The sequence below is a fragment of the Anoplolepis gracilipes genome, chromosome 12 (assembly GCF_047496725.1).
Source record: "Anoplolepis gracilipes chromosome 12, ASM4749672v1, whole genome shotgun sequence".
NCBI lineage: Eukaryota > Metazoa > Arthropoda > Insecta > Hymenoptera > Formicidae > Anoplolepis > Anoplolepis gracilipes.
This window is the reverse complement of record NC_132981.1, coordinates 7,417,049-7,434,059: the sequence shown is the minus strand read 5'-3', so window position 1 is coordinate 7,434,059 and position 17,011 is coordinate 7,417,049. Positions and strand designations below refer to the sequence as shown.

General features: G+C 35.1%; 1 protein-coding gene and 1 long non-coding RNA gene across 10 annotated transcripts in view; one reads left to right on the top strand and one right to left on the bottom strand.

The window, feature by feature from the left end:
* LOC140672173 (uncharacterized) overlaps positions 1 to 17,011 on the bottom strand; it is a 166,678-nt gene that overhangs the window by 49,591 nt on the left and 100,076 nt on the right. The gene's annotated exons all lie outside the window — the stretch shown is intronic.
* The window catches only part of LOC140672167 (nucleolysin TIAR), a 411,431-nt gene that overhangs the window by 312,673 nt on the left and 81,747 nt on the right, over positions 1 to 17,011 (top strand). For all 8 annotated transcript variants that reach the window (XR_012047840.1, XR_012047841.1, XM_072904062.1 and 5 more), the window contains one exon: positions 7,898 to 7,985. Coding sequence is in view for 6 of the 8 variants with exons in the window: in XM_072904062.1 (XP_072760163.1) it covers positions 7,898 to 7,985 (88 nt within the window). In the remaining 2 variants the exon portion in view is untranslated. The remainder of the gene's footprint in view (positions 1 to 7,897; positions 7,986 to 17,011) is intronic.

Sequence of the window (17,011 nt, the reverse complement as noted above, 5' to 3'; positions counted from 1 at the left end):
ACTAATCATTTATAAGACTCAGATATCGAGTTGATGCTTCCTTTTTTTTTTTTTTTTTTTTTTTTATTTTATAGATTATAGACCGCGACGTTTACATAAAACAAGGCATTGACGCTAGGCTTCTCTTTGGATGAAATAAGGAAGAATTGACCCCGATCCACGACAATCTAAGTTTTATGCATGATCATAACTTGAAATCGTCCCATACCTCGAAATGCCCCCTTTCGACTAAAGATTTACGTGCCCAGCGCCCGTTATGCACGAATTGGAGCCTCAGTTGGCCGACGCGCCACTTTGCCTGACCGCTCTCTACCCTCGTGTCTCTCTTGAACTATTTAATTAAGCCGATTCCACCCCGCGCATCCTCGCATTCTCGCATAAGCGAGAATGAACCGGGCAGGAACACGGGCGCGAACTCGCGAATTCCATTTACGCGAGACGATTTCGCGCTATTGTTTCGTCAATACTCATCATCATGATTGTACGGGGGGAATGGATAGGCGCGCTGGCAATGAAAATGATCGGTGAAGGTCTGCTTGGGGAATATCGACGGGCGAAATCCGACGTGCAACGTAGCAACGGCAATTCGGTCGCTATCTACGCTCGTCTAGGGACAATGCATCATGCATCCCGTTGCTGCAGGTACGCCGGTGAACCTTGCATAGCCAGTACACACCGGCTGCAGCGCAGTTTGAGCTATGCATTGGCCAATATGTCGTTCATCCCCTAAATCACGACGATTTACAGTTGAGCCTGGTCGCGCTATCGATGCCGGCTCGTATATACGTAATCTACGCTCTTTCGCCTGTCACGGGACTGACGAAATAAAAACTGTTGGGAAAAATTCGTCGAGCGTAACGATTCTAGTCTTCCCTTTACTGTGACACGTTACACACCACCGAACAAATTGCTCATATTTTTTTCCTACCAATCACCCACCAAGAACGGTCTAACGTGCCTTCCCGTTGAGTATCCATTCTTCATGTTATTAAAAATATGATACGGCCATAAGAGTAGAATATACTAGTAAATATATTTATATAATATATTCAAATATTCTTTAATTCTAGCTAATATATAGTTAATTTTAAAAACAGCATGATTATAATACAGCATAAAGAACGAATATATAAAGTTATATATTTGTTTATTAATTTTTGAACTTTAAAAATACTTTTTAGTTGATCACAATTACAATGATTAAGCTTGATAATAATCCGCGAAAACACTTTTGGGAAAACACAAGCCAATATACTAGCGAGTACAATCAGTCACAAAGTGCCGTCATTGTGCGTTTAACAATGCACTTTCAATTCGTGATACAGTTACGAATGCATTGAAATGGCACCGGTATGTCTCGGTTAATACATATCGTGCAATTGGCAAAGGTGACTAGCGAAATGGTAATTAACATACTCTATCCATTATTTCAATTGGTTTGAAGTTGTGTTTTTTAATAAATTTCATATAATTATGTTTTCTTAAACTTATTAGTATAAAAAATGTATATATATATATATATATATATATATATATATATATATATATACACACGTTTGTATATATATACGTAAGAGGAAAAAATTATAATAACGTAATTTTCTTTTTTTTCCTCTCATCTATTATGTTAGATAAATAGAATTAAAAAGTAAATTGAATAAAAATGTTAAACTTGTATTCAAAATAAATATAATTAAGTTGACTGATTTCTGGCGATCAAAAGGGAGTAGGAGTTAAGCGGAGAGGGGAGAGGGAAGTATAAGAGTTTCACAAACAGTAAGTTAATTTTTAATTAAAAATTCCATTTATCTTCCAATTCTATATTCAACCGCCGTTAGTATGGAAAACATTCGCTTCATATCATGCTGCCCGCCGGTATTAAACGATTGAAATATTCACCGCAGCGTGTATTTTAAAAATACCTAGTTCGCACATTCCATACATTGTGCATTCTCGCAGAAAAATCCTTGTATCAGAAACAACAGATCTAAAGTACCTCCGGGAGTCAACCCGGTTAAAATCCCCGATAGAGAAACCAGCTAGCTAGTTATTACCGACCACGAGAAACAAAAAGACGAGTCGTGCTAGTGGAGGCTTACTGAAAGAAGGATGATTTGATTAATAGTGAATACAAATGTACGAATTAATCGCTGATTGAAAGCAGGTCGATCAACTTCAGGCATTTGTCTAGTTAGAGTTTAAATCATTCATTTAATTTGACATTCTTTATGATTTTCTGTCTAAACTCATTAAAATCTTTTTTTCTCTTTGATTCTGTTCCAGGATCTTAATTTAATCATGTAATTTGCATAAGAAAATTTATGTCAAAGCATTGCTATTTAAAAAGATTTAATACTTTGTTAGTACATTATATACATACATATTTTTTTTGTAATGTATTCTCTGTGTGAATTCATAATATACGTATATTCAAAACCTATAAATTATATTAATATTATATCAATATGTTGTAAATTTTTTTACGATATTAACATGTACAATAAAATTTACTTTTCTCAATCTAATTAAAATATTAAAAAACATAATTTAAAAATGAGATACACGTATTATAAAATTAAAATAGATAAACTAGAATTATATGTAAAATTCATATTTTAATATAATAAGATTTATAATAAAATGTAAAATATTTCTAATGAACGTTAAATATATATACTGATTACTGTCTATTTAATTGAGATGTGCAAAATATAAATATCAATCTAAGCGTCAAATGTTGCGCATTATAAAATTTAATATAGTATTATTTGCATATTTTTCAATTCAAATATTTATTAAATTAAATATAATCTTTTATTCTATAAATTTTTTTCATGACTTTATATATTACGTTAAAGTATATTTTACGTGTTTATAAGATATATTCTTGTTTGTATTTATTATCATTTAGAAATAATTCGCATCTTTATCATCAATATGTCGTTTTATTACAGTAAGTTACAGGATATCGGTAATGCGATATGATAGTATCGAAAATTGGAATTCTCGTCTGACAACATCTCCATGATATCAGCGCTGACGTTATAGTACTGTAATAGCGACACGGCCTTACACGACCTGTAAATAGACTAGTAGAGTTACATACCGATACTATTTCATCATCCTCTAAAATGTTATTAAACCATGTTATACATCTAGTGTTGCTTAGTTATTAGCGACCGACAACATTATTTAGCTCGACTGCGCGAGTTTAATTGAATTTATTGTTTTGACAGACATTGCCAGGCTTTGGAAATAGAATTTGAAAACAGCGTGTGCGACAAAAAGAAATCACAAGATAATTTCTCCATTTACCTGGACCGAACAAAAACAATCAAATCAAACACAGAATAATCTACGAATCTTCGCATCAGTTGACTGCTGACTCATATTTTCTAGTGTAAATCCGAGTCGAAATCTTATGAGCAATCCACGTGCGCGCGAATATACCACTAGTTCTGGGAGCGGTCATCCAAACTGAGATTCGATTGTGTTCACTCCGCTAGGTTTTCGCCGCACGGAGAATTAATAGAGGTTTCCATTGGCGGCACAGGCGCCATTTCTGGCCGCAGGGCATATTTTCTCTCGTGCACAGGAGTGCGTGCAAGCCGCTCGGCCCGTTTCGAGGTACAATAAATCAACATTTCACCGTTGTCCCGCGAAATTAAGGAAACCCTTGATCTACGGGCCATCCACGCTCGATCCCTGATGTACGGCGTGGCCCGGACTTTTGTATGTCCACTCCCGCATTGTGCTGCTTCAATGGCTCTCGCTACCGTACCACGGCGCTCGAATTCGTTTCTTTCCTATTTTCTCTCCATCTTTTACCTTCGAAACTGTCGAGAGAATCCATTCATGTCGTCAACCCGCGTGAAATCGTCACGCAAAAGACGTGATACGAACAACAACCTCTCGAATAAATATAAATCAAATACCATGTAACCAATTATATTATATAGAAAATAATTATCTTTTCTTGTTTTATATGTGCCATGGATTTATAATTATATGTTCAATAATTAAATTATTTTGAGATAAAGTTGCGACATAATAACGAATTGTAAAAGGACAATGAGATAGTTAGGTATACATAGTTCTAAATTTTAGTATCTGAGATTGAATTTAGAGGAAAAACCTTACATAGCAAACAAAAACAATTTAGCCACAGGATATAGCAATTTAAATAAACTCATTATCAATTTGATTCAAAAATAATTCATTTTAAATTTCATTAAAATCGATTGGAATTATTTCTAGATGTCTGTAATTGTATTAAATTCAAATTACTGTAAATCATATTATATTACTCATTTAATGTATTATTTTTCTTTAAATATTCAAATTGTAAATAAAAGTGTCTCACATACAGTGTACATCGCTAAAACCACATAGAAACTTCAATTCTCAAGTGACTAACTTTCGAAAAATTATCTTATGCACTTAAAGAATATGAAAAATTGCCTTGGTATTAAACATAAAATTCATTTCATAAAAAAAAAAAAAAAAAAAAAAAAACAAACTTAGATGACGCGCTGCATGCAAAATTAAACGGCCTTCCCTTATTATTAACTCAACGTATACAATCTGCATACACACGTCATAAACATGCAATACGTACATACATGACACGCGGACGTGTATCACGATTTTAGTAGCCTTATTTCATAACACATTAAAATTTCAACGTGTGCCACGTGGCAATATGCCATGATCACGATGATGAGATGATGACAGTAATAATAATAATAATAATAATAATAATAATAATGTTTACGTTGTTGCAACTGTTGCACTGTTTACATTGTTGTCATTAACATTGATGAAAATATTCAATTTTACATTGAACAGAAAGCACTATTTTGCAGGCTAGTGACATAGATGTGCAAAAGAGAAAAAGAGAAAAGATGGATAAAGCTGCAATATAAATGGCGCTCCATTAGTCCCACTTTATTGAAAATTGTGGGCCACGTTTAACCACGAGACGGTAGGCGAGTCATGACGCGTGACGTCATCATCAAAAATCCTTTAATGCTGACATCTTTTTCATGCTACGCCCTTTCTGCATTCACCCGAGCCATATTTCAACAAACCTTCTCCCTACGAAATCAGATCTTGCCAACTATTTACTGCCGGATGATATCGAATTCGATAGATTTCGTGAAATTTCGTTGGAAGCAAACCAGTTCTAAAACCACTTTCGTGCAAGATCCTTTTCGGTAAAATTATGGGTATTTGGTCTTTCTTGATTCACAGAAAAGGTTTCAGTCTTTTTAGTCATTTTGAGCTGTATGAATGCGATGCTCGCTGAAAAATTCAGCAGACAAGAAAAATGCATGGATAATTTAATCAACTAAAGAAACCTACAGCGTAGATGAAAAGAACTGTGTCAAGCAAAGTATTTCATGGAACTCTGCCGCAACAATATTTATCTTAATGACAAAAAAAATCTTTTTTATAATTAGAAACATAAAAGAGATGCTCAAATATATCGAAATATTCATTAAAATTAAAAATAGAATTTAAAAAAAGAATTGTAATTTTAAAAAACTTTTACTATGTAAATTTAGAAAATTGCACATATAAATTACATCTTTAAAAAAGAAATATATACAGCAGAATGGTTTGTACACATGACTTCTATTACTACAGTATTTGGAAAGAACAACAAACACAATATACATATACGTATCAAATTAATGACAGACACTATCGATTTCATCTAAAACTTAATTTTAAATTAAAAAAAAATATATCAAATAGTCTAGGTCAAGGTATCGTTGATTGTATTGTTGGAATCTCGAGAATTTCGGGATGAGAGAGAGAATCAACTTTCGTCAATTTCCTGTTGATATCTTAATAGCTTCAAGATCCTGGTGCGATGCGATAGTGTCGACTAAACCTGTTTGGAAGGAAGAAGATGATGAGGATCAGACTAATTCACGAGAATGGGCCACTGTGTGTGCCCACCAGAACCTCCTCCCTTCTCCTCCTCGACTGGCAAGGATAGGCCATCAAACCGATTGTAATCAGACCACCCTTCGTCTCTGACGGTCCACTTCTATTTTACCCTTCTATACTTTCCACCAGCGGCATACTACGCATTCAGAGTAACTGATGCCCCTGGTAGAGATCTTCCGGCGGTAACTCGATTTTCGACTACTCGTCTTGATCTATCCCTGGGAATCAGTGTGGATGAAACCGTATTGAACCAAAGAAAGGGTGTAGATAGAGGAGAGAGGCGAAACGAGAGACCAGAAAAGAGAAGCATATTTTATCGAGCCGATGTGCGAGGCTGTACCGCAACGCCGCGACTTGCACTCGACTGCACGACCGTATGCGAATCGATAATTTATCCCCCCAAAAGCTTACTTCGCACACCGTTTCGTTGCGCCCATCCGACTCTGACTCTGATCGTGAAAATGAAGGTTTTTTGCGAGAGTAAAAAGAAGTGTCATCGTATATAATTAAAAGAAATTGTGGATTCGGGGTAAAAAATATCAACAAATTGATGCACTTATATTAAATGAGACATACATACATCTCAAAAAGACGTACAATAGAGTGGCGTAATTAGGAATAAAATAAATATCATTTATTGCCTTTCGAGAATACTGTAATTTCCTATTAGAGATATCCGTAACTCCCAAAGCAATCGCATTTTCAATCGCATTTCGATCAGCGAGAAATGCAATCGCGTTTAATACAAATGTATTAGAGCACTTATAATTCAATCTTGTGGAATAACATTAGCGTACGTTATGTCATACGATGTGTCGGTTTGAAAATTCGATGCGGCTCTTCTAAAATGATAAATGTTTGCGTAACATTATTTAACATAATATTATTCTGTAATCAGATGTCATCACAAATTCTCATTTGCCTTCTCCAATGAATAATGATACTGTTGCATAATATTACACACAGTTTTGCAAATCAAACTCTTAACAACTTTGTAACAATTTATAACTAATTATCATTTCCAAAAATTCACGTTCCGCGAACTGCAATGAGATCGATATCGTTCAAAATGGCTATGTGATTAATAATTACTTATTATTAATTATTATTCAATTTTACATGTGCTCCGCAATACTCCAACATGCTCCATAGTATTTGTTCAAAAACAATTGCGATTAATAATTATTCATCATCGTTCACACCTACTAGTCTATATATTCATGTAAAGAAAATAACTAAATTATTACATGTCTTCAACAACTTCTATTCTCCATCGAGTTATTTTGAAGTGTTTTAGAGGTCGCATTTTGTGTATTATGAAAGACCTTCGATTGTGCCAGAGTAGCGTTCTCGCGCTTAATATTCTGCGATATTTTATTTTCTTTGTATTTATGCCAGATATTTTAAACCGAATCATGACGCTGTTAGCAAAAGAGAGTGTCCATTAATAATTTAATGAAGAGATATTCTCAGAACAGGCGTGTTACTACTATATATGGTATGTCACAACTATATGAACATGAATATTATAAAATAATATTGCATAAATCTGTTGTATATTAAAAATCGATCTCTCGAATATTTTTGTTCCGTTTTTTAATACACAGATGAATATAATAATTTTTAAATGAACGTCATAGGAAAACATCAATCATTTCTTTTTTATCAAGTTATTGAATTTTTATCTACAGTTTTTGTTCGACAACTGACAGCGAAATATTTAATCACGAAGATATATATCTGAAAACAGGAATCTTCAAATAAATATTTCACATTTTTCGTTTTCATTCAGGTTTATATACGTTTTATTGCTAATAATAATAATGATGGCAAATATGATCGTTATTATTCCCCATTCAAATTCTCTCTGCTAAAAATTCATCGCATTCCTTATTTTTTCAGAATGTATCTAATCGTATTATATCATTTTTTGTTTCAGAACACTATCACATATTTGTTGGAGATCTCAGCCCGGAGATCGAGACACATACTTTGAGGGAAGCATTTTCAGCCTTCGGGGAGATTTCGTAAGTTCTCTTAATCTTGCTCATTAAAGACGACTTATTGTTCTACTAGAGTTATATGAGCGATAATATTACGACATAATGTCACCAAAGATGCAAAAATAATCTACTGTCTGATCTACAAAGATTTTTAACATTACTCATTTCTTTTAGATTTGAAACTAACTAATGAATATATAATTACTTTTAATAAAATATGGTAGAATACATTTTAATACTTATTTTAAAAAAATATTTAGCATTCACACTTGTAGAGAAAATCGCTCCACTTAAACAACATGAAATTTTATTTAGGTAAAGAAAAAAATTATTTTTTGTACTTTTTAAATACTATAGAAACAGTTAAACAATTTGTTATTCAAATATATATAAATATATTCTAAATATAAAAAGAATTATATAATATTCATATAAGAGCACATGTACTATTGTAAGTCTCAAATATCGTTTGCAATCTTCTAGAAATGCAATTTTATAAAAAAGCCATACTAAATCACAGCTTCACCGTATCGGGAAACGTCAGTGTTGACGATAAATAGACATAATCAAATCCCTAGAAATTGCAATAGAAGGAGATCCGGAATATTTCGTTTTATCAACCGACTTCGTAAGTTTATTACACTTTTAACGATCTCGCCCTCTCGTCCTAACTGAGCTGTTTTACGAGTTTCCATCATCGTCCGACGTTTCACGATGCACCGACGCGAACAATAATAATGCATATCTCTGCGATCGCGCGGCAGCTACCACGAGTCCTGCGACCTTGCGCTCCGTTAAACTCGCCGGTCGATAGATGCATGACGATAATATCGCAAGCACCGATACCCTTCGAAGTCGGGTGTCGCTGCGAACTACAAGTGAAGTCGCGTCAATCTCCGCAGTCTTGATCGATTATATCAATAAGCTAGTAACACTAAGATGCTTGCATTTATACAGCAGAATGCTGTTACAGCGATGAAAATGATTTTACGCATCTTTATAGACAGCCCTTGACAAATAAAATTTATTCCTTGTAAATTTAGCTCATCATATTGATTCATAATGATCTAATAAAATGAATAAAATATCCAAATATTTTTTTAATCTTTTTCTTCTTTCTTTTTGTTTTTCATAAAATATTATAAACAACTCTAGATTATTCTAAACTAATTCTAAATTGTATGAATTGTGGAAAACTGTGGAATCATAAATTATTATAAATTTTTTATAATTTTTGATATATAACCTTTTAAAATGATTATTTTTTTATTTTATTTATGTACAGTGAACATATAAAAATAAAAAATACAGCACTTGTTAACGTGTTGTCATAACTTCTAATGTGATAATGCTCTGAAATTTTCAAATAAAGAGAATTACCTTTATTTCTAAAAGCAAATTATGCCACATATGCCGCGTACATATGCCAAGGATTCGTGATGGTCTAAGAATAGGTATAATAAGTGGCAGAACTTCGATTTCGCAAGGAAATTACGTGAGCAAAACAAAAGGAACATATTGAGCTTACATTTTGCGAGCATGCGAAGTGTCAGTAAGCCCGCGCTCTACATCGATTGTATCTGCAAACAGTATGCTACGCCCTGTGATTTTACGTGACGAAAGTCAGGGACAGTATCGCGATTTCGCGCCGCGATAAAACCGCAAAGTGAACGAAATAAATGCACTGGCAACTATGTGGCGTTACTTGTACTTCATCGAGACATTTATTTCACACCAATATTTCTCTCCAAGCAGGTATTTACGTTAACAACAATTTATCATCCCGCGCTTTATCATCTCTCTATCTCGCGTGGATTAAGAATCTCAATCCGTAAAAATCGTAGAGGTAAAATCGCTCCTTCTAAAGCATAGATCTTCGTATCCGTTTCTCTCGCGGCAAGAAATCTCCATTCGGATTTCGCAGCCTGATTTATTCTTGGCTCATGCAGATGCACCACCTTTGCGCCGACGAAACTTCGCGAACATTTGCTTGCATTGGTAGAGGGGGAAAAAAAAAAGGGAATCGTCGAGCAAGGTATCGAAATTTCAGATTCCAATCTAAACTCGGCCTTCGAGCGACAACCGTGTTCGGCGGCGAAACAGCTGGAGAGGTAGGTACAGTTTGCGCCGCTTGGTACAAGAAGACGGCAGAAAAATGGGCCCCTCTGCCCCTCCCACTGGAAAAATCGATTCAAACTCGCTTCACGAGTACCTAAGCCGCGCTTTAAAAAGCTAGTGAAAAATTGCTAGCGGTTTTCCTCTTTTATTTTGTTTTTCCCCAGCCCCTTCTTCCTCTCCACTACCACACCAATGCTCCTCACGCTTCTTCTGTGCTCCGTCCAACGCTCCTTTCTCCGATCCCAAGTATGCTCTTCTTCGCCTCAGCTGGTTTATCCCGGAAAGGCCTGCCATGCCTCGTTCCTTATGCGATAAACATTCGTGATTAATTATATCTTTAGTGCGATCCATTCGATCGAGGCTCATAGTATAGTATACCGCAAGGAATCGTTGTATAGAGGATAAAATATATTACGCGAATAACAAAGAGGCAAGTCTATCTAAATTTGCCTTTGAAATAACGTCGTTTGACTCTCTATAGTGATAAACGCATCTTAACGCAGGAAAGCGAGTTATTACGAATTTATGTCGATATTCCGTGCTAAGCAATTTCACTATTCTTATACATGCCGGTCAGCGTATTTCCCTCAAATATGAATAACGCCATGCTGGCGAATATCGCTTGCCAAGCGTGAAACGCGGTTTAGCGCTTCTGCTTTTCGGGCAAGCCTTTATGAATATTGTACCATAAATTCTAGTTTTATATATGTATGTATATATATATATATATATATATATATATATATATATCTTTTTATATATATATATTATGTATGCGTGTGATCTGTCACCATAAAATGTCAGGATGAGGTACATTTTCTTTATATTTTAGTGACTCGAGAAAATCACTTATTTCTTTTCTAAAAATGCTACATTTGTTTCTCGACTGTTTTCGATAAAAAACATTTTAATGGATTTTTGTATCTCAGATATTTATGCAAAGAAATGATTGCAAGCTCTTGAAAATAATTATATCTTGTTGGTAAGCTTTCAAAAATATTTTCAATAGTCAAATATACGTATTAAAACATCACAAATTGCATTATAAAAAAATAAGATAATAACAACAATTTTTATACTTCGAAACTTTAATTAAAATATCTTTTTGCAAAAATGTTGAAATATATGAAATGTACGCATGCGTCCACTCTTGTATTAAATATTATAGAAAGCATAATTATGTTTAACAAAGGGGAATTTAATTACAAATTACTGATTCGCCCGCTATTGACTAGAAATTTTAACAATGCAACTTGAAATTTTAACCATGTAAATTAATTATCGGTCATAATTTGCAAATGACGCAGCATCGAAACATAAATCGAAGCTTTAATTGATGTCATAATTACTGATAGCGAAATAAATATATGTTTTGAAGAAGATAATATTATAAATAAGATATAAGAAGATATAAAATGTAACTATTGATGATGACCTTAAATTCTGCGTGTGGTTAGTTGTTTAATGTTTCTATTACATTATTATTTTCATATATGTATAAGACAATAAAGCGTTAAAAAATAATCATTATTCTTTATAAAAAAAACGAAGAATATCTATCGAAACTTAGAGAAAGCTACTACAATGCACCACTACAATGAGTACAATAGGAAAGGGATTTCTGGAATGGTCTATTCACATGAGTACTACAACTTGCTTCAACCTATGTCTACATTTGCATACAAGCGCATTGCACTTACACCTTGATTACTCTTGGAGATTCGAAATAGTCACCAGGATCAAAGACAAAGTAGTTACGGATAATACAACCCGGATTACTCTCTGTTGTAGCTTTATATAAAAACCTGTTACACGATTAATTTTGTTTTATTATTTAATTTAATTAATTTAATTTAATTATTATTACACAAGACACATTACACTTTCATCACCCCTATACAGAATTAAGAAAGTACGACAAAATAAGTTAAGAGATATGAGAACTGTGAAAAAATATAGAAAAAATATTCTGTCTTAAAGTTTGCGCGTAAAATAGAAGAAATATAAAATTGATATCATGTTTTTATAAACAGTTGACTTTTAATTGACTTATAAAATGCTGCAACGCAATATCGATTAATAGTGCCATGTATAAAAAAAAGTCAAAAGTATCATTATTCTAGAAATATAATACAATAACATATGTAGGGTTGGTATACTCAAAGAAGCAATTCATGCATGTTGCTCTTAGAAGTGCCGCTTATAGTCACGTGTTTTGGGCATTTCAGTACAGCGTTAGGCCGTTAGTGTCACAGCTTGATCTCGGCGGAGAACCAAAGCTCGCTTTCAGGTTTAAATGGTGGTTAAGTAAGCTGCATGGTCGTCTCGCCCCAACTTAACTGCCCTTCGACGATACACGTACCGTTTAATATACACATTCACACCAGGGCACAGGCGTGTTGCTATTAAACGTGCGCGCACGCTCGCTCATGCAAACGTGACTAACATGTTTCCAGAGTCCGGCGCGCATAGCTTAACTTATGATACACGAAGGCATCGTTATAATCGGGCTGCTGCCATTTTGCACGTCCACCGTCACCCCGCCACTATTCAGTTTTAATCCATAGATCTAGGACTTGAAGGAAACCTGGCGCGACGTCGGCGGAATCTTGGCAAAAGTATAACGAGTAGTGGCTCGGCGTGTCCCCGAGCAGCGCCGCGCACATTGCCGTATCCGAGATTTCGTTATTAATATTTAACTACGGCGGGGAAAGATTAAAAAGTTTTAAGGAATTTTAATATAGCCGTCCCCCGGAGAGTCGTTTCCATGCTGAAACCTGCGCCAGACGTTCTCACACGGATGCCGCTGCGTCAGCCGCACGTGTGCGTGCCACCGCATACACCGTGCGCGCGAATCTGTGTACGTGTGTATACCCGCATATGTCATACACGTGTAAAGCTGCACACGTGTGCATCGCGTAGGAGGACGTAGAGGAGGACGAACACACGTACGCGCGAACACATTGAAATTCGGCCGCGGCCGTTTCTCGCGGTGCAGCGAACAGAATTTTAACGACCCTCGTTATCAATCTTGCGACGAACGAGTTTCGACTGACCAACCGATCGACCCGGATCAGCTTCGCGGTATACTTTGCCCGTTATTCGTTAACGCTCTATGGAATCGGCACTCTCGAATTACGTATAGCATCATTTAAGAAGAAACTGCAGGGATCAGCATGTTAAAAGTTAATAAGTCTAATATATTTCGAGATTCATGAATTTAACAAAGTACTTTTCATCTTTTAAAAGATAAAATTAATAATTAATTTGTGAATTAAAGTAAAAATTAGTTTTGTAAAATATAATTTAATTCCAAAATCGCAAATTTTATCTTGCATTGAATTAATTTTTTTTTTATAATAATTGTATTATGAAAATTTTATAGTGACTGCATACAAAAATTTATGAAAATAAAAATTTTAATTCTACAGGGCACAAATCTTTACTTTAACTCACAAATTAATTATTAATTTCATATTTTAAAAGTTTAAAAGTGCAATGTCAAATTCATGAACCTTGAAATGTTGAAGTGTTAAATTTATTAACCTTCGACGTAGCTGATTCAATTCCTTCTTAAATATATATGTATATCGTTGCGATTTGATTGTGTCAACAAATAGTCATCTCTGACACTTTTGGTAATGAGGACATTATCATCGATTATCCTCCTTCATTAAAAAAGTTTCATTTATTCAAAAATTCCATTTATTTTGATTCGTTTCTTGTAAGTATAGAGCTCTTAAATTTTTTTTACGAATTACGTTGACTGCGCCAGTTTTTTTCTATCGATTCTACATATATATATATATATATATATATGTTTCGGCTGGGCATGCGTTTAGTGCTTATCGCACTCTTCACGCGTGATCTACCATGTATACAACATGCGTCCAAATTAATATTTTGCTGAGCGAGGTGAGCAACATGCATGACCAGTCTAAATGTTGAGAGTTTACGCGGTCTTTTGTTCTGGCTTTTTTCAACAATCTGTTGAAGTATTACATACTATTTATATCTCGTGAAAATGTGCCAACATGATAGACTTAATGTGTGATTGTTGAGAAAGATTAAATTTAATCCGTATAAAACGATAACATACTTTTATGCACGTATGTAATATATCTATACCTATATGTGCGCGCAAAAAAATCAAAATTTTAGATCGGTAATAAAATATTTTTCCAGCGAGTTTTTTTTATAAATTCAGAAAAATTTTACTAACATTACTTACGACTAAGTGTATAAAAAGGATTGTATATTTTATGTCAAAAGTAATACATTTTTAAAAAGTTTATAAAAAAAAATTAATGCTCTTTTCTTCAATTTCCATTATCACGTATAAGTGCATCTCCAATCATAATACACGAGCTAATAAAAGCTGACGTGAGGAAGTAACCTTTGCGAGGATATAAATGATATCGATTATACACCATATGCACATGCGATAACAGCTGTTTTTCACTTCATGTAACGTTTAGAGTAACGTGACTTAGCTTTTTTAATTTTCCTTATAGAAAAAGAATATTGTAAATGATGAAAAAAAAACTATTTTACAGAGCGTACCTGGCGACTGAAGTTTTATTTATTCGCGGAAGTAACTTTGCTTATAAATTACAACGAAAACTTGGCAAGTAAGAGTTAACACGCCGATAATGATCGAAATATTTCGCGGCAGCTTTCCTTAAGAATTCGCACTGGTACTATTTATTCTCCGACCCGGTTATAAAGAAGAAACGAGTGTGAGATAGCGTCGAAAAGATAAAAAGCATGATTGCTTTACTTTGCAGATCGTCGTCGTTGGTCGAGGGTAAGCGTAAAAAGAAGTGGGAGGCAGTAGAATGGGAGAGGTAGCGGTAAGGGCGGTTGGAAAAGTTGACAGCCTCCGAAAGTTTCGACACCCTGTAGGGAAAGCGACGGCTCGATTAGTTTGCAAACGACCGTAACTTTTACTCGAGATCTTTATCCGTAAAAGTACAGACAACTTTCTCGTACCGCGGAGGAGGCGGCGGCGGCGGCGGCGGCGGCGACGGGAGTAGGTAGATAGGTAAAGTAAGGGATACGACTGTTCAATTGTAATGTCTGGACATAATAACTCAGCTTTCACTGTACGTCCGACGTTATTTTTTTTCTCTCTCTCTCTCTCTCTCTCTTTCGAGCGCTCTCTCATTTCCTACGCGTTATTCCTCCGCCTCTGCCGCGCTTAGACTTCCTTGCATTACCGCAAAGTAACTTCTAACTCTATCGTAATTTTTTTCAACGGATTATCAACGCGTACGTGGTCGACATTCGTGCTTGTCAGCGAAAAGCTTTTTAAAACTTCGTGAGAATAGTACAAAAGCATATCCATAGAAGTGTGAAAATTTTATGCGACAAAAATGAAAAAGTTCCCAGGAATGACATGTATAAAACAGTTCAATTTTTGCCCGGGGTCAAACATCGTTTTTACCGTGACTAATATAATTCAATTGTCACTGACGCAATCTCCCTTTCTCTTTTTAATGTCCATTACCAGATGCTCTCATCCATTTCATTTTCCGATGCACACGCCGGCTCTTATAGAGTACTCAATCCGTAAGAAAGACGAAGGGGATCAAAGCAACGAAATAGCTTACCCCACCGGATATCGAATTTCGAGGGTGGAAGAGAATTATTACTTACGAGCCTCTCGCTGGTTGCGTACTTACTTACCTCCTTATTGGCTATCTGGAAGCAATCGTACATTTCTCATCCTGCGTAAACTTCTATTTATTCGTCGATACATTTTATTCAATCCTAAAAGTAGCACGGCTCTGACATAAGCGAATGCCAGGAATTACGCCGAGTAGGTATGTCAGAGGAATTCCGAACCCGCATAGCGCTTACGCTTCAGCGGAAATTCCTGAAAATGTTACGATCTTCAAAAATCTTTCCCGCTAGCGGACGACGGGGTAGACGACAATATCCGGTTCACAATTTTATCACTGTCACAATTTTCCTGCTAATGACACTAGATACAATTCGCGCGTACCGCCACCCAACAAAGAGATTATAACGTTTTACACACAACCGCCCGCATGTTACGCCGGCGCAATTCTTGCTCGCGCAGATCCATATACTGGCGAGTTGTGAATGTGCGGTCACTTGATTTATTACTTCTCAAGATTATCACTCCCTTCCGGAGCAGAAATCCGCCTCTCTTCTTCGACCTCTCTCAGTCTTTCCTCTTAGAACCTTCGTTACTTCTCTGAGTGGTTTGTGACTTCCTGCTACGGTTTACGGAACGAATCTAGGGTCCGGAATTCTCAGACAAAAACTCTAACGTATATATAAAAAATCCTCTTATAAATCACGAATAATTATTGATAATTCAACGATAAGCTTGAAATCTTCCAACCGAATGAATTCAGTACATCTCACTAAATTTAACTTGTAATAAAATGATATTATTTAATAATAATAATCTAATAATAACAATGATATTATAAATATGTCTGAATATAACGGGATTGTTCTACTGAATTTTCTAATTATGGTATTATATCTACTGTCACATTTTTTACGTATAATATTTATTCTTATATTTATCAAATTTTATCAATGAAATGTGTATTGTATTATCTCGACATAGGAAACAAAATTATTTCTGTCTGTAAAATTTCAGTCGCAGGCACAAACAACGATAAGTAAGACAAAATTATTCCCGTACGATACATTCCTCTATACGCGATCTCGTTCTCATCTCATCGCGTCACGTGAAAAATCTCCACGTCAATCTCGTTTTATCTGCGATAAATCCGGCGCGTATATTCCGTGCTCTCTAACAAGTACATATGCTCGTTTCTACCGTATTACTCGTACGGTTGCCCTTCTGATGCACAACGATAGTACGAGCGGCTGACTACGTCGTAGAAAGGGTCGTGGAGAGCGATATTCCGTGAAATGATTCAGGGAAG